Source organism: Pectinophora gossypiella, chromosome 25 (genome assembly GCF_024362695.1).
Source record: "Pectinophora gossypiella chromosome 25, ilPecGoss1.1, whole genome shotgun sequence".
NCBI lineage: Eukaryota > Metazoa > Arthropoda > Insecta > Lepidoptera > Gelechiidae > Pectinophora > Pectinophora gossypiella.
Window position 1 is genome coordinate 8,582,986 of NC_065428.1, and position 26,525 is coordinate 8,609,510.

The following is a 26,525-nucleotide window of genomic DNA, read 5'->3' on the forward strand; positions in this document are numbered from 1 at the left end:
ATGAGGCTTGGGTGCTTAGTTTATCTTGCGATGGATGTACCTGACTAACCCACTTGGGAATCTAGCCGTGGCGTGGTGTCCTACCCCAGAAAGGGGAGAAGTGAAGTCCAGGGGATAGGACAAGCATTTGTAAGGTGTCAAGAAGTGCGGGTGGGAAAGAACCCCGAGCAAGTACCACTCGCATCGCCCGTGATTCGGTCCTTAGGTTCGTATGACCGAAAGGTTGTTAGGACCATGGGAAGGTGGTGGGTTATGCAACCCACTTGGGAATGTAAGGAGCCGTGAGCAGGTTATGTTATGTTGTATTTATCCTTGCAGAAGGAGTCATGCATCAAGCTGCAACAAGTGTGCGATCTCGTAAAAGATTGCGATGATGGGAGCGATGAGACACAGAATTGTGGTACGTACCTAATCAATACACTAATATTAACAATGCTCTGTGCACAGCGTCAGCTGATTGTCCGAAAAAGTAAGAAAGGAGGTCACGTTAAGCCGTTAGTCCCGGATATTAGCTGTAAAAACACCTCCACGAACCCACAGTTTGGTATGCTCCATATCCCTCTACGGTTGATTGAGGGGAGGCCTGTGCCCAGCAGTGGGACGTATATAGGCTGTTTATGTTATGTACGTGCACAATAATGCAAAACTTCTCAAGAGTTGCTTCCGCTTAGGGACGGTACATCCCGTTAAGGGACGGTACATCCCGTTAAGGGACGGTACATCCCGTTAAGGGACGGTACATCTCGTTAAGGGACTGTACATCTCGTTAAGGGACGGTACATCTCGTTAAGGGACGGTACATCTCGTTAAGGGACGGTACATCTCGTTAAGGGACGGTACATCTCGTTAAGTGACGGTACATCCTGTTAAGGGACGGTACATCCCGCTTAGGGATAGTATCTACTGAAGAATATCGGCGCCCAAAGGACGTACTAAGTATACGATCCTGACAATCCGATTATGTATTGTCATCTATAATATATTTGTTCTCAGACAAAATGCCGTACGGTTCTTATTGCAACTTCGAACATGACAACTGCGGGTTTGAAAACGTGCCACAGTAAGTAAATTACTTGTAATTATTAATTTAGCGAAGAGCTCGGTGGCGCAGCAGTAAACGCGCTCGGTCTGCGATTGTTGAAGTTTAGCAACTTTCCCAAAGGCCGGTTGTAGGATGGGTGACCACAAGAAAAAAGTTTTCATCACGAGCTCCTCCGTGCTTCGGAAGGCACGTTAAGCCGTTGGTCCCGGCTGCATTAGCAGTCGTTAATAACCATCAATCCGCACTGGGCCCGCGTGATGGTTTAAGGCCCGATCTCTCTATCCATCCATAGGGAAGGCCCGTGCCCCTAGCAGTTTGGACGTTAATGGGCTGATGATGATGATGATTAATTTAGCATTTTATGTCCTTCATCATAAAACACTTATTGTTGCCTTATGGTGAAAGAAGGACCTCTGTCACGCCTCTGTGGTCCAGTGGTTGAGCGGTGGGCTCACGATCTGGAGGCCCCGGGCTCCAATCCCGGTGGAGATATTATAGGCTGATCACCTGATATTGTCCGAAAATAAGATGATCCGTGCTTCGGAAGGCACGTTAAGCCGTGTCAGGGGCCTTTGGCGGCTCAATAATAACCCTGACACCAGGGTTGATGAGGTTGGTAATCCTCCTCACAACCCACACGATAGAAGAAGACTAAAACTTGCCTCTTTCTCCACAGGCCGATACTGAAATGGTCGCGTCACAACGGACCCACACCCACGGACAAGACAGGGCCCAACTATGACCACACCTGTGGTCCACCAGACCCATACCCCACCATGCTAATACCACCTCTATTCCCAGCCCATATGAACTACAGTCTATCGCAATGTGTGGGTTATTATTTCTTCGTAAACATGAACGTAACTGGGCCTAACAAGGAGAAAGCAGATTTCGCGTCAACGGCAGTTATGAAGACGGTTATCTTCAATCCACCCCCGAAAGTGCATGGCAACATCACGTCGAAGTATTATAACTGTTGCATGGTAAGTATTCTGAATTTTTAAAACTGGTTCCCAAAAAAAATATATAGATGGCGTAGTGTTGTGTAATTGATTGATTTGATTTTTGTCCAAATTTAACGTGATAAGAAGGCAGAATTCTTTTTTTTTAATGTACCATCTCTTTTTTATGTATATTTGTACGCTTGCACGCAGGCCGAACACATCACAACTTTGTTATATGAATTATTTTACCACCTTTTTGTATTTTATGTAAAAAAAAAACATTGCTTTATTTCTTCAACAAAAGAGTTCACAATAAAACAAGTGGCTGGTACCTCCTTTTAAGGGTTCTCTATTTTTACGCATATTTTTTTATGTAATAATTTACCATGGCATAATGTTACTTGTCCTATTATTAGTTACGCATAGTATTCATTTGTCATAAATTTTTAAGTATAATTTTGAAACTCATAACTACCATAAGCATAATAATTAATGACAATAATGACATATAAGCATAAGTATTATAACCATAAAAACTATACTCCGAATAAGAAAAGTTTTGGTACAACTTTGAAAATTTCCGAAACTTACTTTTTCCTTGGTTGCATTTGGTTCTTGATTGTGACGTTTTATATTTTTTGACTCTATTTCATGCTGTTGGTCATCAATCAGTATACTTTTCGTGTGTAAGATAATCATTCTGGCGGCGTAGGGGTGGCCCAAGGGCCACCCCCGCCGCACCCTAACCTACTGTTATGTCTTGTAAAAATTATGACAAAACACTTTTATTCTAAAAAAGAATTATGGATACCTATTTATATGTGAATCAAATTTATACCAACAAATATTATTTTAGTCCAAAAATAAGTATACCTAATAAACCAGTATTCTTAGATGTTATTATGGGAAAGTACTATTATGCTTAAAAACGTTATGCGAATAGGATTATGATAATTAAAATTATGACAAAACCATTTATGCATTTTAAGAGAATCTCCCTTTTAAGCTTGAAATAGCCTGTGTCAGGAGAAATTATGTGTTCTCGCCAATAAATTGATTTGATTTGATTTGAATACTACCTATGTTGATCTAATTAAACCTTTCCACCCCCAGATAAGGTTCTACTACCAACAAAACGGCCGCAACTACGGCTCTCTCTCGGTGGATTTAGTGGAGCTGACGTCACGCGGGAACACCACCACGTCGCTCTGGTTCTCCACTAAAGATAAAGGGGAGAATTGGTACCGAGCCGCTATCTTCCTGCCCAATGTTACAAGGAGGTAAAACATACAATTTTTTTATATATTAATGTTTTTTCTTTCTTTGTTCAGTTGAGGCGACCTCCAGGTCTTCCTTGAACTCGGCTCAAATTCGGTATTCCTAGGTCCCCGACACCCCGCCGGCGTGGTCGACGATTTCCCTCAATCAGCGCTTATCGCTATCGACCCACTACAGTCGATTAATTCTTTCAAATTTTTTTCCTCTCAGACGACGCCCTGAGCCGAGGTTCGTGCCCAACTGGGCACCCTCAGGCCTGTTGTCTTAAACGTTGTACCGGGTGAGAGCCTTCAGCGTTCCCCATTTGTCCGGCCAAGTAGTTAATGTCATCTGCGGCAAATCAAAGTCAACTAAAAAAAAAGAAGGCGCCTTAACCTTGACTTGAGTTTACTCCAGGCATGACGTCATGTAATTTCGTATTATTATGTTGGCAGTATGATATGCTTGACTCCAGGGAGTAAAGTACTCAAGTCAAGTCTTGTTAAAATATCAAAATGCTCAGCTGAGGCCGAGTCGAGTTATCTTAGAAGATGGGTGATAGTTATTATATATACCACCAATGAGATGGAAGGACGACATTGTACGGCACGCAGGATTGGCTGGATGTCGATAGCCCAGGATCGTCGGAAATGGAAAAACATGGAAGAGGCCTACGTCCAAAATTGGATATGAATTTAGGCTGATATAGATAGATAGATAGTTATGTAGTATTTCGTAGTTAATATACTAGAGGTATAATTTCTAATTTCCAACTAGTCAAATCAGCATTAGCCCTCGCGGCACGGCACGACGCGCGCGGCGCGATTGCATCCATTAGTCGTATATCTACATAGATAGCATGCGCTGCGTTTATTGGACAAAGCCCTGGATATAATTCGCGCCACGCGCGGTGCGGTTGTCATGCAGACCCTGTATCATTAATAGAAACATATTTCTATATGAAATCTTAATCGTTCACACAGGTATTACCTCCAGTTTAAGACCCGTATGGGCATGCGTATATACTCCGACTCGGCTATAGACGACTTCTCGATGGCGCCGGAGTGTTTCGGGTTGAACATCGACCCACAAGAGCTCGGAGACTACAATTACTACGACCCTGTGTTTGAAGAGAAGACCACGCCACATGCTGCGTTTGCTGATCAGATATGTGAGTTATACCCATTATTAATACATACATAAACTCACGCCCGTTATCCCTAATGGGGTGGGCAGAGCCACGAGTAATCAAAGACAACTTGCAGCCACTGTTGATACGATGTCGTAAGCTGGATATGATGAACCTTATGATGATAAGGGATCAGCCTAACCTATGGCTCAGTAATAACCCTGACACCAAGGTTGATGTGGTTATCGGGAGTCTCATATCCCCATTTAAACGCGGTAAGAACCCGTTATTATGTGTTTTAATTAAGGTTGATGTGGTTGGTAATTCACCTCACAACTCACACGATAAGAAGAAAGTGTTTTTTGTGATATGTCCCCCCTCCTACGGGATTCGCACCAGGGACCTCCGGATCGTGAGCCCAACGCTCAACCACTGGACCACGGAGGCGGTTATATTAAACCTTCTCTCTCCACCAGTCTACCGGTTCACAACGTGTGGGGCGACGGGTCGCACCGGTCCCAACCAGACGATGTGCGACGTCGCTTACAACAACACGCCCGTGTCGGTCACCGTGATGCCCACGCCGCCCTATCAGGGTATACAGGTGTGGGAGGTGCCTGCTGAGGGGATATACACGTAAGTGCTTGACTTTTTTTACCGGGTGAGTGCCTTCAGCGCTCCCCATTTGTCCGGCCAAGTAGTTAATGCCATCTGCGGCAAATCTACAATAAGTCACGTCAAAAAAAAAAAAAAAATTCTTTCTTTCTTTAAAAAGGTTGATTTTTTTAAAGAAAGAAAGAAACATTACTTTCGTACACCACAGACACAGACAGGCAGGTACATTACATTTAACACAGGACAGAAACCACACGGAAATCAATAAATACACAGAAAAAAAATCCAAAAAAAAAAGAAAAACAAACCAAAATCATAAAAACAATAATAATAAAGCTAACTTTTTTCCCATCCTTGTCGCCGCGAATAAAAGAAACGACCGTACAGTCATGAGCAATATAATGTACCCACTTTAGGACTCTGTCGCACTAACACATTTGACATTTAGTGAGAAAACAAACAAAGTGTATACATATTAATGCTCGTGACCATACTCGGTTGTGTTTGACTGCTGGGGAGGGAGAAACGCAGTCTACCCGCATCTTACTTTTCTTCTTGTCGTTTCGATGGCATTCAGATTTTTTCAGCCCAGTATTTTGCCACTCGGACAGCATTTTCGGTGGCATTCATCAGCTCCTCTCGCGTACAGGTATCAGCACGCGGGGTAAGATGTGAGATGAGCCATAGTCTGTAGCGTCACACCACACACGCAGCTCAGGTCCGATCCGTTGAGAAAACCCCACCTGGACAGGTTATCTTTACTTCGGCCAACCTGTGTCTCTCTCTCTTTATTTAAGAGCTGCTCTTCTTCCCGCCAAATCCTTCACCTCCTGATACGACACGACCTGCACCTGTGCACCAACCTGTGTGCGGAGTCTATTTAAAGATTTCCAGGTCGGCCTTATCAGCTCATAACCCGGTGGAAGGTTCTCTTACTCTAGTATTCTACAACTACCCACTTGCTATACTAACATTTACCTTATTTCTCTTTTGACAAGAAATGGGCATTTCGTGACAAGAAATAGGCATTTCGTGACAAGAAATAGGTATTTCGTGACAAGAAATAGGCATTTCGTGACAAGAAATAGGTGTTTCGTGACAAGAAATAAGTACTTATTTCGTGACAAGAAATAGGTGTTTCGTGACAAGAAATAGGCATTTCGTAACAAGAAATAGGTGTTTCGTGACAAGAAATAGGTATTTCGTGACAAGAAATAGGTATTTCTCGTCCGAGCGAAACTCACGACGGGCTCTTAGCTCGCTAGCAAAAAGTAGCTGTTTTATTTTATAAAATATGTTTGTATTCCCCACAGGATAATAGCAACGGGCGCGTCAGGCGGGCTGGGGTCGGCGTGGGCGGGGGTGTCGCACGGTGCGCAGGCGCGGGCGCTGTTTGAGCTGCACAAAAGCGAACACATCTACATGTTGGTTGGACAACAGGGGATGAACGCTTGCAAGAAGGTAAGGGACTCTTAAACATAACCCTTTTTATTCTCTCATTAACCCTGGCGTCAGGTTATTATTGAGCCGCCAGAGGCCTCTGACATGACTCATATAACTTGTCGTACTTACTTACATCAGAAAGTAGTAACGTAGAGGTTGAGAATCCACCTCACAACCCACACGATAGAAGGAACCATAATTACCAAGTGTAACAAGACTTCCTGAAACAGCCTTTGTAGAAAAGTACTCATGCGTTTAACCCCATCATCTCCCCGCAGACGCTATCAGCCCAAGAGGGTCAGATCTGCAGCCGTCAGCACCAGAACGACTCGCTGCAAGTGTTCACCAGTAAGACACACGAGGTCCGCAACACGCAGGTGCACGACGGGGGCGGTGGCGGTGGCGGCGCCACCTACGTGTTTCTGGTGAGAACTAATTTAAGTCGTCTAAGCCATGGTATAAGAAAACCCGACATACGTCACCCGTCACTCTCTCAAAGTACTGCACAGAAAGAGACAGACCACCTCTGTCGCGGCGAGAAAGAGTCGCGTGCTTACGGTGCTAGGCCCGCAGGTATGCTCAATCCTATGACAAGCCGCCATTGCTAGCCCATTAATGACGTAAGTGTTACCATTAAATTGGTATCTCCAACATTCCAAGGACGTAAATTAAATTATTGAAAATTAAGCGAATTATTGGCAGGAATTTTAAAAACCCTCCCAAAGTATTGGTCAATAATCCGACACCACGTCAAACGGGTTGCATACCAGCAATATGTCTATTTTATTCGCCCGGCTTATTCATTCATTTTAAAATTAACAGTTGTCAATCATCCGTCCCTTTCCTTTTCGTCGGGTAAGAAAATGACGGGTATCTTAAAAGTAGATGGTGTGTACTGGATTAGCACCAATAATAAATTAAAATTATGTGTCGATTAAGATCGTGTCTAAGGGTGGTATTAATAAACTAATCTCAGCTGAGACTGCCCTCAAGATTATGCTCAAGTCTCTGTTTTTATATGAGAACTGTCACATTGACATGATCTTGAGGGCAGTCCCGAAGCTGAGATTGGTTTATTAATACCACCCTAAGATCTTTCGCCCTAGTCGATCGATTTTGTTCCATATAACAATACATTCAATTGGTTAAAATCTAAGGGGTTAAAATGGCCACATCGAAGCAATTCATCTAAGAAAGCAATGTTGCAATTTGAGATTTGCGCATAAGTACTTATAAAATTAAGTGCGCGATGCAAACAAATGTCATATAGCAATATTGCTTTCTTAGATGAATTTCTTCGTTGTGGCCATTTGAAACCCCTACTGACTGCTATCTTCTCTTGTAGCTGGACAAAGAAGGCCAGGCCCTGCCGCTGCTGGTGGCCGGCGGGGGCGGAGGCATCTCGGTAGGCATTTTCCGAGACGACGGCTCGCAACACGGCAAGCCTCACACGAACGCCACGCCCGAATCTGGCTGGATGTACGGCGAGCCTGGACGCACCTCTGGTAAGATGCTAACTTCTTTTAAAAAAAAAACTTCTTCCTGAAATCTTCTTTTAAAACTTATTTTTTTTTCTGGATTTTTAAGACTTCTGGGGGGTTAAAAACGCCACATCGAAGCAATTCACAGATGTTGGTGCAAGTCAGGTGCCAGGGTTCGAACTGGCGTTCCCCGTTTGAGGAGCAAGCCGGTGTACCAAAGCAATAGCTATAATCTCATCAGCATTGATACAGGCTAACCGATAAATTGTTTCCCAGGAGCTGGAGGTGGCTGGGTGTCCCGGGCCGGGCCCATCACGCCGGGGTTCGAGCTGGTGCGCGGCAACGCGGTGAAGGAGGGCGGCGTGGGGGGCCGCGCCTGCGCGGGGCAGGCCGACGGGGGCTTCGGGGGCGGCGGCGGGGGCTGCCTGCGGGGGGGAGGCGGCGGGGGCTGGCTCGGTGAGGATGGTTTTTTTTTAATTAAGATGGGTTTGGGTGAATATCAAAATGTCAAGTTTGGTGGCGAACTTTCATATTGTATTTTCGTGAAAAATTGGGTTCCGAGTTCCGACATCCTTTCGGATCCTTTTGGATCCTTTTTCATGTCGGAACTACTCGGAACCCAATTTTTCACGAAAAAATAATATGAAAGTTCGCCGCCAAACTTGGCACATTTTGATATTCACCCGTTTGCTCTTGACTTCATTCTTCCACGAGGAGAAGAAGAGATCGACAGTGGAACGAGCTTACCCAGAAAGGCACTGGCACTCTCACACGCGACGGAACGCAGCAAGCTACTTGGCGCCGGACTTTAGTGAGAAGGTGGTCGCAAGCCAGGCGGTCCCTTACTGGTCCTACCACTCTGCAGCGGGATCATTCAGCCGTCATCACTGACTGGGGAGTCAGGTGATGCCATTGCCCAGGGTGGACCACTAGGAGAGATCCCCTTCCACCCCAAAGATATGGCTCATGTAACTTTTTTTTTGACGTGACTTATTGTAGATTTGCCGCAGATGGCATTAACTACTTGGCCGGACAAACGGGGAGCGCTGAAGGCTCTTACCCGATACAACGTTTAAGACAACAGGCCTGAGAGTGCCCAGTTGGCCAGTACATGTAACGTCTACTTACTAATAATGTACTAAACAAACGAACGTGTTAATAATGTACTATTTTGACAGGTGGCAACACTAACGACGGAGAAGGCAACCACGGCGGCGGCGGGTGGTCATACATCGACGCGTCGCGAGCTATCCGGGAATACAGCGAGGTGACAGTCGCGCAACGGACCGGGCCGGGGGAAGTGCTTATATTGCCGGCTATACACGTGAGTGCCCTGCCAAATTGTCAATTCTAGTACGGTAGTGAATTCCTGCCAAGTATGGCAATTCCATGGTATAAGAAGACCTGCCGGGTCTGCATGACAACCGCGTCGCGCGCGGCGCGAATTATATTGAGCGCTTCGACCAATCTTCTCTTCTTCTATCGTGTGGATTGTGAGGTGAATTACCAACCCCATCAACCCTGGTGTCAGGGTTACTATTGAGCCGCCAAAGGCCCCTGACATGACTCATGTAACGACTACGTACTTACATCAGTAAGTAATAACCGGGACCAACGGCTTAACGTGCCTTCCGAAGCACGGATCTTTTTACTTTTTAGACATTTAGGTGATCAGCCTGTAATGTCCTAACCAAACTAGGGATCACAAAGTGATTTTTGGGATTTGTCTCCACCGGGATTCGAACCCGGGACCTCCGGATCGTGAGCACATGCTCAACCACTGGACCACGGAGGCGGTTACGCCAATAAACGATACGAATGCTATCTACGTAGATGGACGTCAAACGGCTACTGGTGGAAGACCTCGATATAATTCGCATTTACCGTGCAGAGCCTACAAGTATGCTCAAAAGTGACAGCTAACATTTCAAGGTTAGCCCAGCTGACGTCATCCCACCACGCGTTGCCATTTCGTAAGAAATAAATTACCCACGACCATTGTTTTTATATTTTCTTTGCAGGGAAATTTTGAGCTTTTAGTAAAAAAGATTTACTCACAGATTTAATGATTTTTATATACTGGGGGGTTAAAATGGCCACATCAAAGCAATTCATCTAAGAAAGCAAAGTTGCAATTTGACATTTGCGCATATAAAACTAAGTGCGCAATGCAAACAAATGTCAAATTACTTTCTTTGATGAATTGCTTCGATGTGGCCATTTTAACCCCCCTGAACTTAATAGTAATTAAATAAGTGAGTAATTCACTTAATTTTCAATAATAATATTTACGTCCTTGGAATAATTTGGAGATACCAATTCATCAAAGGCGGCTTGTCATAGGATTGAGCATACCTAGTGGTTGAAGTACCTACTTGGCAGAAATTCACTATCGAACTAGAAAGCCAAGTTATAAATTCCGGCTAAGTCGAAACTTGGATCAACTTCAAATGCAGTCTTAGGCGAAGTTTTTGTCGCAGATTTAGCTCAAGTTATAAAAATATCATATTAATAAATAAAAATATAATTTGTCATTGTTTTAAAAATAGTAGCCAAGACCGGAAAAGTCTCCCGGATTTTCCCATTGTCCCTTGTGACCCACATATGGGACATGTACATGAGTTTCTTTTGCCTCGTATGTGGTTCATGTTTTCTAACCAGCTGTCTAACCCCCAGGACTGCGGCTGCGACTACCGCTGCGTGGCCCTCAACGAGTACCGTAGCGACATCAAGTGCTACTGCCCGGCGTCCTGGAGCACCGACGCGCATGACGCTACCAAGTGTATATGTGAGTGTCCCTTTACACCCGATGATAACACTATCGTGAGGGTCTGATTGCTGAACACCAGCTAAGCTCAACTGCCTAACATATTAAAAGAAGAAAAAAGTGACAAAATCTTTATTAAAAAAATAAAAGAACTTCTCATTAATAAATGTTAATACAGCACTAGTTTAGGACCCCGATACCGACCCCGCCGGCGTGGTCGACGATTTCCCTCATTCAGCGCTTATCGCTATCGACCCACTAGGGTCGATTAATTCTTTCAAATATTTTTCCTCTCAGACGACGCCCTGAGCCGAGGTTCGCGCCCAACTGGGCACCCTCAAGCCTGTTGTCTTAAACGTAGTACCGGGTGAGAGCCTTTAGCGCTCCCCATTTGTCCGGTCAAGTAGTTAATGCCATCTGCGGCAAATCTACAATAAGTCACGTCAAAAAAAAATACAGCACTAGTGAATACCTTAATGATACTGATGTTACTATTTGAAAAGCTTCCTTCTCTCTTTTAAACTTCTCTTTTGTTGTGCCCGAAAGGGTCTATGATGTAAAACTCATATCTAAGTAAGTAACTTACAAACTTGTACACCATCATAGTATCCAAATAAAGAATATTGAATATTGAAGCTATGATTTTTTATCCGTATTTTTCTGAATGTCTTTACACAGTGAGAAAAGATACCACTAACATCTTAAAGACCTACTTAGCAAATATTTCGTTCCTTCGGTTTTAAAGGGAATACGAAAACTTTGAGGGATGATTCAGACCATGATTCAGTTGATATCAAGTGGAATTTTCCGTCGCCAAAGTACCTATGGAACGGAAAATAATTTAGAAAACACTAAAATGTTCATGAATGTTTTGGGTTTGAATTGACCTTGCTGTCTGTTCGATTGGGGATGAGAGCCCCTATTTGCGTCGCGGCAGTGGGCTGCACGCGCCCAAATGTATTATAAGTTTTTGATATTGTATGTTATTTTTATTTTATACTAACACTAGCTTTTGCCCGCGACTTCGTCCGCGTGGAAGGATTTTTCCCGCTAATTCCCGTTCCCGTGGGAATTTCGGGAATTCCTTTCTTAGTGCACCTCTACGGTACCTAAGCTACGTCCCTTCCAAATTTCAAGTGCCTACGTTTAGCCGTTTAGCCTGTGCGTTGATATGTCAGTCAGTCAGTTTCTCCTTTTATATATTTAGACTAGTAATAAGTAATTTACTAACACATAAGTCAATGGTTACTTGGAATAAAGATTTATTTATTTATTTGAACTCCTCTTCAACAGTGGAGGATTCCTGGCCTCGTATTTCGTGGATGGTGGTGATCGCGCTGTCAGTAGCGGTGTTCGTGTGCGCGATCGGAGTCATCGGCGTCTGTCTATACTTGTGTAAGTTATACATAATGGTATTACAATTATATTCCTACAATTATATTATATATAGGCTTATCTTTTGTTGTACTTATTTATATTGTTTCGCTGTACTAACATAGGATTCTTAAGCATTTACTAACAATCTATGGATTTGTAATTATCTGAAAATAAACAATTTTTATTTTTATTTATTTATTTATTTATATTCGTTCCAGGCATAGAGTTAAGACGCAAATGTTCCCGAGCGGTTCATTATTTTTTATTATTTAAATTATTAAAAAACAAATAAATAAATATAAATAAAGTATAATTATAATTATTTTTATTTTGTATTAATTAAATTTTGTATTTTTTTTAATAATAAGCATATTTTTCAATAATTTTATTTTCAACTTACAATGTTTTGTTTCTTTATTATTATTATTTTATTTAAGCAGGCCCAGGCGCACTTTCCCGCTGCAAGCTATTCGCTCCTGTGGGACAGTGCCGACTGCGCCTGTATTATTGCTTAATGCTGCTCAATGCCATGATTGCTCAAAATCCAGATATTGACATAATTTTATAGTTCATTAAACTCGTTTACTTATGCAATATTCCATTTGTTATCTAAGCATAGAATAAGGAATAATACTACGTATAGAACGGCAACTCTCCGCTCCCCAGCGGCTGAGCTAAGTTTACCTCACCCCCCCCTCGAACACAGTTTAGACTTGAATCGTAAAGGCTGCGCGCGGACCGTTGTTTTTTTTATCAATTTAGTTTAAATGTTCGAATTTAGAAATTGGACGCCAGCCGACCTTCTTTCGTCTAATTCAAATATTTGATCTTATATGAATATGTAAGTAATAAACGATACGAATGCTATCTACCTATGTAGATGGACGTCAAACGGCTATTGGTCGAAGCGCTCAATATAATTCGACCCGCGCGCGGCGCGGTTGTCATGCAGACCCGGCAGGTATCTCTATAACCATCATCAAACTCTATACCTCATCATCATCATCATCAGCCCATTAACGTCCCCACTGCTGGGGCACGCGCCTTCCCTATGGATGGATAGGGAGATCGGGCCTTAAACCATCACGCGGGCCCAGTGCGGATTGATGGTTATTAACGACTGCTAATGCAGCCGGGACCAACGGCTTAACGTGCCTTCCGAAGCACGGAGGAGCTCGAGATGAAAACTTTTTTTTTGTGGTCACCCATCCTATGAACGGCCTTTGTGAAAGTTGCTTTCAATACATTGTTTCAATAACTCTTTATCTAATCAATACATTATGCGTCACAAATTCCACTTTGTTCCACAGATAACACATACCAACGCAAGAAAGAAGCCGAAGTTCGTCAAAAGCGTCTTCTCGAGCAAGAAGTACAATTGCATCGCCTGCGCAACGCCCCGGGGAACAACGAGAACGCCTTGTCTATGGCTTTTAACCCTCACTACGGAAGTGAGGGCATTCTCCCGCCAGGAGTGGACGTGAGAGGGCTTCCACAGGTGTCCAGAGAGAGCCTGAAGCTTGTAAAGTAAGTGAACTTGGTTTCATCACGACCTCGCATTCAAACTTCACTTCATACACACCAACACTGTACAATTATGTTTTTAATTTCCATTATATTTAGTTTTTTTTCGCACTGGCTTATACTACACTGTTTTGTAATTCGATGCATAACATGGTTAGCGAAAAAAATATATTTTTGCAAAGCAGCGTTATGCATTAACTTTGTTTATCAATCGAATAGTTTTATCCATTTTATCAAATATAGAATCACGCATATTTCCCATAGGGCACCTTTTTCGCTTCATCCCTTCTCATTTTTATAGGTACTTACGTAAGTACTTACTCAACGGTTCGACATTAATCTGGACTTTTTTCAACCCCACGAAAGACGTAATATAATGATCCTGAAACCTGATTACACTAGCCATAGAAGCGGCCAATCAGCTCGCGACAACAGACCCTTCAGGACCCCGATACCGACCCCGCCGGTGTGATCGACTATTACCGTCAGCTCTTATGGCTATCGACCCACTAGGGTCGATTAATTCGTTCAAATATTTTTCCTCTCAGACGACGCCCTGAGCCGAGGTTCGTGCCCAACTGGGCACCCTCAGGCCTGTTGTCTTAAACGTTGTACCGGGTGAGAGCCTCAGCGCTCCCCATTTGTCCGGCCAAGTAGTTAATGCCATCTGCGGCAATTCTACAATAAGTTTCAGTCAAATAGTTAATGGCATTTGATTACTTATAGGTTAGAAATAAACCTAAGTAGCTAAGAACTAACTAGAAATAACGTCTTGCAATTCCAATTATTAAATGAAATGGTTATAAGTTGTTTTCTTTCGCAAATGGAGAATCGAGGTAAACCCGGAGAAAAGTGCAGCGGTGTACTTTTCAAAGGGCTATTATAACACGCCACGGTCACGCCGTCAACTTAAAGTCATCACGATGTTTGGCAAGCCGATCCCTTGGGAGGAGCAAGTCAAGTATCTCGGCGTAGTCTTAGATAGACGTCTTACTTTCAAGGCCCATATCAAACGAGTGCGCGATCGCGCCGCGTTTGTAATGGGCCGTCTTCATTGTCTCCTTAACAAGCGAAGTAAATTGTCCCTTAGGAATAAGGTGAAAATCTACACGACTTGCATCCGTCCGATCATGACCTATGCAGGGGTAGTTTTCGCTCACGCGAGCCCCTCTCAAATTCACCGTCTACAAGTAATACAAAATCGTTTCATGCGGAAAGCCACGGGAGCTCCGTGGTTCCTTCGCAATGAAAATCTGCACATTGACCTAGGTCTGCCAACCATTGCCCAATGGCTCAAATTAGCTTCCAAACGTTTTTTCGATTCTGCTCCGCACCACCCAAATCCCCTGGTAGTTGCGGCTTCCGAGTACATTCCGCTTAGGGACGGTACTGAAAAGTATCGGCGTCCGAAGGACGTAATATACGATCCCGACGACCCGATTACTCTAGCCATAGAGGCAGCCAATCAGCTCGCGACACCAAACACTTCAGGTCCCCGATACCGACCCCGCCGGCGTGGTCGACGATTTCCCTCATTCAGCGCTTATCGCTATCGACCCACTAGGGTCGATTAATTCTTTCAAATATTTTTCCTCTCAGACGACGCCCTGAGCCGAGGTTCGCGCCCAACTGGGCACCCTCAGGCCTGTTGTCTTAAACGTTGTACCGGGTGAGAGCCTTCAGCGCTCCCCATTTGTCCGGCCAAGTAGTTAATGCCATCTGCGGCAAATCTACAATAAGTCACGTCAAAAAAAAAAAAAAAGTTGTTTTCGTTCTGTGGCTCAGCTAATCCTTTTACGAGCGTGAGTTACAAATAGTTACAACGCCAAATCCCAAATCTGCGGCAAATCTACAATAAGCCACGAAAAAAAACTGTTTTTGCATTGAATTATGTGACAGAGTATAACCTAACTACAGAGAAAACTAAACAAACTTCACGGGATTATTAATAAGCAATTCTCTTTCGGTATTACGAGTAATAAGATTCTCCTTTAAGCAGAGCCTTGGGCCAGGGGGCCTTTGGAGAGGTGTACCAAGGCTTATACCGACATCGAACTGGCGACTCCGTGGAAATGCCGGTGGCAGTCAAGACTTTGCCCGAGTTGTCCACTGGGCAGGCCGAGACGGATTTCTTGATGGAAGCGGCGATTATGGCGAAGTTCAACCACCCGAATATCGTGCATCTTATCGGCGTGTGCTTTGATAGGCATCCCAGGTAAGATTTTTTTAAGTGTCGACTAAACTTTCTTCCGGCCAAGTAGTTAATGCCATCTCGGCAAATCTACAATAAGTCACGTCAAAAAAAAGCTGAACTGATAATAAAGCTCGTGTTACATAACTTTTGCAACTTCTACTGCCAGGAATGGAATTCCCCAATGGGAATATTACCGACAACGCCACATCACTGTATGTTAGTCTAAATATGTTCTTATCTCCTCCAAGGTTCATAGTCCTGGAGCTGCTAGCGGGCGGCGATCTAAAGAACTTCCTGCGCGAGAGTCGTCCCAAACCCGAGCGCGCCAGCGCACTCACCATGAAGGATCTCCTCCTGTGCTCTCTGGATGTTTGCAAGGGCTGCAGATATCTAGAGGCCAAGCGGTTCATTCACCGGTTAGTCACTTTACTTTAACCACAGCATAAGGAATCACTACGTATAGAATGGCAACTCTCCGCTCCCCACCAGCGGCTGAGCTAGGTTTACCCCACCCCCCCTCAGTTTTACTTTAGTTGTGGCGGACCCAACTAGTTGGCCAGCTAGTTCCGCCCGCATGCAACAGATGGCGCCACATTCAATGATGCAGTCTTCAAGCAGTCGTGAAACGCGATATCGAAGTTTACACAGCAAGACGCATATATACAACTTCCAACATAGCACCGTTGGATCGTCGATCCCTAGTCACACTACCAACTTGTGGCTAGCGGGGTGCTCAATTCGGTACCACGAAACCATCTTTTGGGGGCAGCACACCGTCGCTGCCAAATAGTCTTCAATCGTATCGCGTCAGACGTCACACACACAGAAGCGTCTACTATAACATTGTTTAAAACAAGGTGTTTGGGTGAACCCCCTTGCAAAACTATAATGTGCTAGATTCCTAAATTAAAATAAGCAAAACGAATCAATTTTCCACCTTCTTTTATATCATTCTTCATAAATTTTGTAATGGCCCCGATTCCTGCAGACACCTAATTTTATTTTAAGTTATACCCGTCATTTTCTTATCCGCCGAAAAGGAAAGGGACGGATGATTGTCAACAAGTTAATTTTAAAATGAATGAATAACCCGTGCGAATAAAATAGGCATCTCGCTGGTATGCAATCCGTTTGACGTGCTGTCTACTTAATTCTGTCGGGTTATTGGCCGATGTAAAATTTGACGTGTATTCCATAAATTTTATGCCTTTCGATTACCCGTCCCTTTCTTTTTCAACGGATAAGAAAATGACAGCTAGAACTTAAAATAAAATTAGATAGCGTCTGCAGGAATTAGCACCATTGTCAGGCCTATTTTTTTAGAATAGACAATTGTTTATTTTTAAATTCAATAAAATGTCTTTTTAAAGTAAATAGTGGCATAATAAATGCTGTTTATATTTTATGTTTCTACATTATAATGTATATATGTACATTTTTCCAACAGGGACATAGCAGCGCGCAACTGCCTGCTTACGTCCCGTGGGCCAGGGCGTGTAGTAAAAATCGCCGACTTCGGTATGGCGCGCGACATATATCGCGCCGATTACTACAAGAAGGGCGGCAAAGCCATGCTGCCGATAAAATGGATGCCGCCAGAGGCTTATATAGATGGCGTTTTTACCGTTAAAACTGATGTTTGGTGAGTACAATGATTAATATAATGCTTAATTAGTAGTAGTATTTGTATTTTCTCAAATGAGAAGGCAATGAAACACCGCCATACGGCCTAATTTGCAGTTTTAAGTTCTTTCATATGAATTTTTGTCTAAGCATTACAAACTGCCAATTCTTCCGTTTTCGATATGAAATGAAATGAAATGATTTTTATTCTTAATTAATTAACTATTTTTTTAAATTAAATTACTTAGTAGATTTTATATTTAATGTGTTATAAAAAAAAAATCTGAAGGAGGTTTTAGTTCGCTAAATAATTCTAAAAAAAATAATAATAATTTGAAAATGGAAACTCGTTTTATATATTTTTTTATTAAATATTGTTTTTTTTTTTAATACTTAAATGAACTGTCAACCGCAGGTCATACGGTGTGCTGCTATGGGAGGTGTTCTCTCTGGGCGTGATGCCATACACCGGCTGCGCCAACCGGGAGGTGATGGACATGGTATCTGGAGGGGGCCGGCTTGAGAAACCCTATGGTGAGTACGGACCCCCTTTTTTCCTTTAGCCACCCAGAGGAAGCCCATCAGAGGAGATAAAAAGGGCACATTGAAACCATAAGGATAAAAACTAGAAGCTCAAATGTAGGCGGCAGCACTGTTGAGGGTTCCTAAATGTTGACAGTCAAATGGATTGCATACCAGCGAGATGCCTATTTTATTCGCCCGGGTTATTCATTCGTTTTAAAATTAACTTGTTGACAATCATCCGTCCCTTTCCTTTTCGGCGGATAAGAAAATGACGGGTATAACTTAAAGTAAAGTTAGGAGGTGTCTGCAGGAATCGGGGCCATTACAAAGTTTATGAAGAATGATATAAAAGAAGGTGGAAGATTGATTCTGAAGTCTGAATCATCCCTCAAAGTTTTACCGACCATTACAGGGTGTAGGGACATCTCTACATATAAAAAAAAATATATTATAAGTAATATACTTATCTCCATGCTATACAGGTTGTCCACAAGAGATATACCGTCTGATGTGCGAGTGCTGGAACCCAAATCCAGATGAAAGACCAGCCTTCGCGCACATGTTTGATCGCCTGCAGAGGTTCTTACAGGTAACGATTTTTTTATAGAATAGAAAGAATAGAATAGAAATAGTTTAGTATAAGAGGACGCCACACACAAAAAAAAGACAACAACATCATATCAAATTTCCATTAAAACAATTACATAAAAAGCAAGACGGATGTTTGTCGATTTGAGCGTTGGGCTGACGATCCGGAGGTCCCGGGTTCGAATCCCGGTGGGGACACATCACGAAAATCACTTTGTGATCCCTAGTTTGGTTATAGGACATTACAGGCTGATCACCTGATTGTCCGAAAGAAAGATGATCCGCACGGAAGGCACGTTAAGCCGTTGGTCCCGGTTACTGCTTACTGATGTAAGTTAGTAGTCGTTACATGAGCCATGTCAGGGGCTTTTGGCGGCTCGATAGTAACCCTGACACTAGGGTTGATGGGGTTGGTAATGTACCTCAAAACCCACACGGTAGAAGAGATTAATTAAGTCCCTTCCATAAAATAGCAGAGGTGAAATAACAGTAGGATAAAGGACTTTCCAGAACGTTCCTTAAAAATAATATCGTCCGTCACTGAAAAGGCAAAATTACGTAAGCTTTTTTTTTTTTTTTGACGTGACTTATTGTAGATTTGCCGCAGATGGCATTAACTACTTGGCCGGAAATTACGTATGCGCCAAAATGACATTTCAAGAAAAAGCCGTTTAAAGTATTTTATTGGTTTTTTATCATAACTTTTTACCCATTTATCCAATTTAGATGACGTCAACGTAAGTTTACATTGTTTTTTCAATTTCTATGTCTAGCAATAGATGTCATAAGATGGACTACTATTTTAGGATATTTTGGCGCTTATGTAATTTTGCCTTTCCAGTGACGATATAGATAGCGCTGTCTAGATTTAACGTAATAAGTACGTAATTATTCCACAATGATTAAAGAAAAGGTTAACGTCGTGTCTTATAGGGAAGTCAAGGAATTGGCCTTTGATAGACTGGAATGGAAAATGCTACACCGACAAGAGCGTGGCTCTTAAATTGATGATGATGACAGTATAATGGCAGAAGCATTATATAAATAATTGTTGCTTAATATTTGGATCACATGAATCATGTTGCTACATATATTGCTTTTCTTTATTTTGATCAGAATAATAATGGATGGCAGTAGGAGGATGCGAGGAGCTCGGTGGCGCAGCGGTAAACGCGCTCGGTCTGCGATTGTTGAAGTTAAGCAACTTTCGCAAAGGCCGGTCATAGGATGGGTGACCACAAAAAAAAAGTTTTCATCTCGAGCTCCTCCGTGCTTCGGAAGGCACGTTAAGCCGTTGGTACCGGCTGCATTAGCAGTCGTTAATAACCACCAATCCGCACGTGATGGTTTAAGGCCCGATCTCCCTATCCATCCATAGGGAAGGCCCGTGCCCCAGCAGTGGGGACGTTAATGGGCTGGTGATGATGATTTGGGTCACATTATGTATAGAATTATGTTACTACTTATATTGCTTTTCTTTATTTGACAAGGGTCAAGGGTAAAAGATGCATATGCCTGTTATCCATGAAATTAGAAGGTTAAACGAAGGAAAATCTTTACAACGCCATCTATATGCCACCTAAATGTTTTGTTTGTTTTATATAATTCTTGCCTACCTAGTATAATGATAATTGCTAACATAGTTTTAAGGGTATTGTTACTAACACTCTATGGACTTAAGTTGTCTGAAAATAAACTTTTTTTTTATTTATTTTTTTATATTGTTTTTGAGGAACGTAGCCTGAAAAGTTCCTTGATAAAGTCCTAAAATTACCTTTTAAAAACCCACAGGACCCAGAAATAGTGTCGGCTCCATTACCAATAGTGAAGTCCGTACTACCGCCACCTACCGACGTCGATGTGAACTCCGACGGATCACAGGTAACATATGCACTCTACCTATATCATAGGTACCACGGAGGGAAAACACATGGAGGCGTTATTCTAAGGTTCATCTTTATTGATAAAACAAATAAGTAAATAAATTAAATCAATAAATACAGGCTTATAGTGTCATCGTAACGAAAACTTTGAGGGACGATTCAGACCACGATTCTGAGTTGACATCAAGTGGAATTTTCCGTCACAAAAGTATGGAACTGTTTTTTTTTAAAAACATTTAAATTGTCATGAATTTTTCCGACAGGAAATTCCACTTGATATCGACTCAGAATCGGCTTTTTGACGGGAAACGGGACAGTTGCTTTCTTCATTGAATAATCTAAATAATTAATACGAAGTGGTGTTTTGTGGTTAATGATCGCATTAAGTTAGTCGGAAGACATTCGCGAGTGTTATTATATCGGAGTATTCAATGAACAAAGTGTATCTGCCTATTTTCGCTTCGTGGCAGGAAGCCGCTTTATAACTCGAAAGTTTATGCGGACTTTTGAGTTAATTCGTTCGGGGTTCGGAGTAGGAGTCTGCTCCGAGGGTGGGGGCTTAGGTTTCATCATCATCACCTTTCATCATTTCATTAATCATCAAGAAAAAGAATACGTAAGACATGGCTATATGGGCATAGTTCCCTTTGCCTTACCCTTCGGGGAAAACCAACCATCGACTCAGAATCATGGTCTGAATGGTCTCAGTATTCGTTACGGTGTCACTAACACCTTGTAAGTATATAACGTTTTTCTTATTTTACCAGTTTACTAACAAAATAAAATTTTAAAAGTCGTCTCTTTTTGGGCGCCACAATAATATTCGTACATTTGAAATTTATTTATTTTCCTGTGACAGTAAGATTAAGCAGGATAAGTACTTACTTTTTAGAATAATGCCTCCATTAGTTTACGAACAAAGTCTTGATAACAAACCATCAAAAATAATTATTATTTTATATCCCCTTTATTACGTATTTAAAGCCCCCTCTCTAGTGAACCCCTACACAGATTAAAAAGTGAAATTAAAAAATAAAATACTAATGATCTCCTTTTTTTCTCTTTTTTTCCAAATGTTTTCGCTCTGGCTACTAGAAGCAAGTAACTGGATTCTTTTATTTTTCCATACGTTTTTTTTGTGTCGATGTTAGTGATCCGTGGTTTGGACAACGTGCTTGCGAGTGCCGCATGATGAAACCCTACCATACATTTTTTTATTGAATTTTTCTAACTATACCCCTCCTGAATGAAATTCGCGTAGTACATAGACCCCCGTAGATAGACAGAGATTCGTTGGAATGTCAAAAACTAAAAAAGAAAAACTTTTTTATTTTTATTTTCTGACCAAAGCATCTGCAACTCAGCCAAGCTTCATCATAATATCATGAACGCATGGAATTATGTCTTTAATGTCTTAACCATCAGTTAACTTTGTTCTATTAAAAAAATAACATTCTAAGTTTTCATTCCATCACGCTGTGCAAAAAAAAATACATTTCAAAGAATCTCTTCATTTTAACGAAAATATCCACTTCAAAGAAATTTGAGTGTTTACTTGCCTAGTAGCTATAGCGGGAATCTATACCTATATAATCTATTTTCTTGTCCCTTTGCACTGGGTTTTATAAAAAAAAACTGTAAAAAAATAAATGACTAAAAGAAAATAAAAAAAATAGTTTTTTACAAAGCCCAGTGGTTTAAATGCACGCGTAGATTTACAGTTAAAGAGATCCAGGGAGATTTTAAAAAATAAAAAAGTCTTTTGAAAATACAAAGTAGGTAGGTTGAAGGAAAAAGTGTTCCATTCAGTTTCGGCAAAATAATTTTATAAATATTTTTGTATTTAAAATAGAATTTAATGCGAATAGAGGTCAGTATTTAGGTATACTTAAAATGCTCATTTATTTTGAAAAAAAATGCCGAAGAACAATGGAACGACTCAATTGCAAGCCCGACCGTATTTACCAACATACAGAAACGGATACAAGAACTGTCCAATGACAGTCGAGTCATTCCCAAAGTTACCAACATTGGAATTTGGTACTTATCAGCGAAACTCGCAAGCATTTTTCCTCGTTCAGTTGTGCCAACATGACTGGTAAATAGAAGTGACGGGCGTTTTCCATCGCCCAATTGTATCATCGTAAGTGATAGGTGTTTCAAAACCGCGGGCGTGATTCCTCGCCCAATTCTATCATCATAACTGATAATTAAATAAAAGAGACGAGCGTTTTTCCTCGTCCAATGTTACCAGCATGGTAAAATAAATCTGGCGGGCTATCCTTGCCAATGGTTCAAACATAATCTCCCTGCGTCTGTGTGTACTGAGCGTGGCATGTTGGCAGCGCGCGCCGGCGTGTGACTACCTCGTGCCGATGTCACCACAGGACAACCCCGAGCAGACAAATAGGTAACATCATGTGTATTGACTTTAAGGAGTCTGGCAGACTCGCCCTTAGTGAGGGCATTGGCGACGGATTGTTTTTTTTTTGACATGACTTATTGTAGATTTGACGCAGAGGGCATTAACTACTTGGCCGGACGAATGGGGAGCGCTGAGGGCTCTCACCAACAGGCCTGAAGACTATTTGAAAGAATTAATCGACCATAGTGGGTCGATAGCGATAAGCGCTGAATGAGGGAAATCGTCGACCACGCCGGCGGGTCGGTATCGGGGTTCTGAAGTGTTTGGTGTCGCGAGCTGATTAGCCGCCTCTATGGCTAGAGTAATCGGGTCGTCGGGGCAAAACCAAGACTAATGACGATTATCCACGTCATAAAGGACTTAAGTAGACGCTTCATTACAAATAGTGTTAGACTGGAAATAATCGATCAGCCTCGACTGATCACTATGCAAATGAACGAAACGAAAAATGAACGTCACAACACTAGCTTACGTTCTTTCCGCGCATTAAAGCTATTGTAAAATGTTATATTTATTGAAATATAATCATAAAATTGCTAAATGATAGGATCAAACGCAAACATTAAAAAATACAACAATTTACAGATAGAAAACGATGAACTTTTTGGTGCAAAAAAAAGCCAATTTAAAGGACACAGACATATAATCAAACCAAAACGGAGAATTCGTTTAATGACAAAAAATCTCGAAATAAAATCTATTTTATTAAGGATGGTATTAATAAACTAATCTCAGCTTCGAAACTGCCCTCGAGATCATGTCAATGTGACAGTTCTCATATAAAAACAGGGACTTGAGCTTGATCTTGAGGGCAGTCTCAGCTAAGATTAGTTTATTAATACCACCTTAAGAATCACATCATAACAGAATCATGATTAATTAGTCGTTGCTTCAAAGCAAAAGATAATGAACCCACAACTAGGTACTTACTCTAGCGATTACGGTATGGTAAGCTAATCGCCTTAAACATGATTTGTGAAAATGCTTTTTTTAACATCAACATCCTTGTGATAACTGATAACCAAAATTTTAAAGTCTGCCAGTCTCTTTCTTAAAATACTGATTTCTAAAAGCCTAACTATTAATTTACTTGGCACTTCCTTTATGATTTGATGTTATTTTAGTAACCGATATTTTCCAGGTTCCATCCAAAGCGTGTCTAAATTCATCCATGATATATCTTCCAAATTAAGCGTAACTTAGTTCTGTCTAGATTGTGGCTTAAAGCTTATAGATAAACTACTTTTAGATACTTTAGAAAGTCTGGTTCGTATTGATCTGGTAACTATTGTAATCCAGTCAATGAAATTAGTTCGAATCAATATTGGGTTACAAGAAGTACGCAGAGATAGTCTGATAATTCAGAGAATACTGCAGAAAATAAATTGCAGTCCAGTTGGCAACATTTGGCGCACATGTTGCTCATGAACATGTTGCTCAACGTGTTGAAACTTGGCGCGGAACTTTTGTTTAACAATGTTGTCCGTCTATGCATTTAATACACGTCTGTCGTTGATAACATGTCGCCAGAGAAACTAGTGTTACTGCGCGTCACGTCTCTACTCGACAACAATTGAAGGTGAACTAACGATGCTCTCTAAACAAACAACAAGCCGTGCGCCATGTTGCGCTCCAGCTGGCAACGTCGCGCTTTGTTGTGTAAGGTTGCCGTACATGTTTAGAGTTACGTGTTACGCGTTAATTGTTGCGTAGTGGATATGAGGCTTTATAGTAACCTATTATATATCAATGTTCTAACTAGATGTAATATCGAATGTGGTTCGCTGAAAATAACAACTGTTAATTTGTTCTTAACTAATATTTTGAGTTAAAATAGTACCTATCGAAATGACGATGTATTTTGAAGTTGAACAAATTATGGCAATCTAGTTTTGACTTTTATTTAAATAATAACAAAACCCTGTCACTAAATTATGAAATTCTTATTACTAAATGAAGACAGAACTAAAATTGTCGAAAAAATTTTTCTTTTTTCTGTTTCACTGATTTACGAATTTTAATCAAAATAACGTAATAATATTTTATTTTATCACGTTTTTATATGTACAAATTCGTTAGTAAGTTCATGTATTGACGTTTAGTAAAAAGTAACTGATTTGACTAGTTGGAAACTTTCTAGATCAATAAGAACTAAACATGAGCTTTTTGCATTGATATTTACGCACACCTTGGATGAATTTAGACCGAGAAATTCAGCAAAGTAAATAACAATGAACTACTCCGATTAACTGAGTAGTGAGCAGTGATTTGCCGTTCCTGAGAATATTCCCACTTTGGGAAATTTCCCGGCAATAAAAAGGTGCAAAAACGCTTTATTACCCAGTCAGATAGGAAAAAAATTGAAAATAAAAAGCAGCCAGTGACCTTACTATTAAAGAGTTTTTACAACGGGAAAATTCCCACTATGGAAATATTCCCGGGAACGGCAAATCAGTGGTGGTGAGCAGCATGTCTAGTGAAATATCCGACGATATCCTATCTCCAGTAATATGTAATGCCTCTTCTTAAAACACAAGGAAATATCACAATAGTTACCAAGTATCACAGTTAATAGTTATAGTATCCTCAAATAAATAATAAAATTTAAAAAAGCATAATTAATTAATTAATAATGATATTTGCAAATTGTTTTTGGCACAGATTATACTATTAGTGACAGGCACTACACTTATAATGATCAAATGTAACTTTTCGAACTACCAACAAACGCATACCTTTTCATTGTTCTTACCTTCACACTTCATATCAATATTTCACACACACCCACTCCACTTCAACGCAATAGAAATCCCGGCCGACTTGAAAGTTATTTAAAAAAGCTAGAAAGTGAATAAAGAAACTAAGATAGCAACTATATTGTGCTATAATCTGTGGTTTTGAATAAGTTTGTATTAGTCCACAGCTCATGCAACGAAAACAAAAAAGCTTGGGAAACTTGAGGCTTTAGGAAATCACTATGATTTACACCGCAATCAGCTGTGGAACTAACTTCCCTCCGAGGCTTTCCCTGTGCGCTATGACATGTTCCTCAAAAAAATAGTAAAAAAAAGTTCTTTGCTCTCCGATCACTTTGACACTGGCAGATGTGGTGGTAAGATTAAATGACCATAACCTAAAACAAGAAAAAAGGCCCTGCAAGGTCGTTAACACCGGCCGGGAGACAGCCTGTTTCTATTAAAAACAAAAAACTTTTTGATTCGAAATTCGAAATAAATGCGTTGCTACTTTTGCAATATTTTTTTAGGCCCACTTTGTCCTATGACACTGCATAAGTTGATCAATCTTGGCATAATTACCCCCCCCCCCCCCCCAAAAAAAAACACCAAACACGACACAGAATTACCTACAGGGGATTTAAAGGGGCCCCATTGAAACAATTCATCTAAACAGCAATAAGTATTGCAATTTGACATTTGCAATTTGACATATAAAATTTGACATATAAAATTTGACATGTAAGTACGCAATGTCTCCAAATGTCAAAATGAAAATAGCAATATTGCTCTTTTAGGCACTTGTCTCACCGGCAACGATTAACGAGTAACGAGTAGAGCTAGAACTAGAAACGAGTTAGCGAGACGCGGGGAGCGAGTGCGTAATTCCGATATTTGTTTAGCTCGGCTATAAGCGAGTGAGCGAGTGAGGCGGGCGATTACTCGCATCACTCGCTCGCGGCAGTCAAGCCGT

General features: G+C 41.4%; 1 protein-coding gene across 2 annotated transcripts in view; it reads left to right on the forward strand.

Moving 5' to 3' along the window:
- The window catches only part of LOC126378023 (tyrosine-protein kinase receptor), a 57,141-nt gene that overhangs the window by 23,683 nt on the left and 6,933 nt on the right, over window positions 1–26,525 (forward strand). Inside the window, exons 5-25 of one of the 2 annotated variants that reach the window (XM_050026082.1) lie at window positions 319–400; window positions 994–1,060; window positions 1,719–2,025; window positions 3,100–3,266; window positions 4,227–4,414; window positions 4,849–5,008; window positions 6,301–6,448; window positions 6,709–6,855; window positions 7,776–7,935; window positions 8,188–8,367; window positions 9,090–9,235; window positions 10,588–10,699; window positions 11,972–12,073; window positions 13,366–13,582; window positions 15,576–15,794; window positions 16,022–16,189; window positions 17,221–17,415; window positions 17,812–17,930; window positions 18,404–18,510; window positions 20,301–20,390; window positions 22,738–22,802. In XM_050026082.1, coding sequence (XP_049882039.1) covers window positions 319–400; window positions 994–1,060; window positions 1,719–2,025; window positions 3,100–3,266; window positions 4,227–4,414; window positions 4,849–5,008; window positions 6,301–6,448; window positions 6,709–6,855; window positions 7,776–7,935; window positions 8,188–8,367; window positions 9,090–9,235; window positions 10,588–10,699; window positions 11,972–12,073; window positions 13,366–13,582; window positions 15,576–15,794; window positions 16,022–16,189; window positions 17,221–17,415; window positions 17,812–17,930; window positions 18,404–18,510; window positions 20,301–20,390; window positions 22,738–22,802 — 3,146 coding nt within the window. The remainder of the gene's footprint in view (window positions 1–318; window positions 401–993; window positions 1,061–1,718; window positions 2,026–3,099; window positions 3,267–4,226; window positions 4,415–4,848; window positions 5,009–6,300; window positions 6,449–6,708; window positions 6,856–7,775; window positions 7,936–8,187; window positions 8,368–9,089; window positions 9,236–10,587; window positions 10,700–11,971; window positions 12,074–13,365; window positions 13,583–15,575; window positions 15,795–16,021; window positions 16,190–17,220; window positions 17,416–17,811; window positions 17,931–18,403; window positions 18,511–20,300; window positions 20,391–22,737; window positions 22,803–26,525) is intronic. The other variant, XM_050026083.1, reaches the window with a different exon arrangement.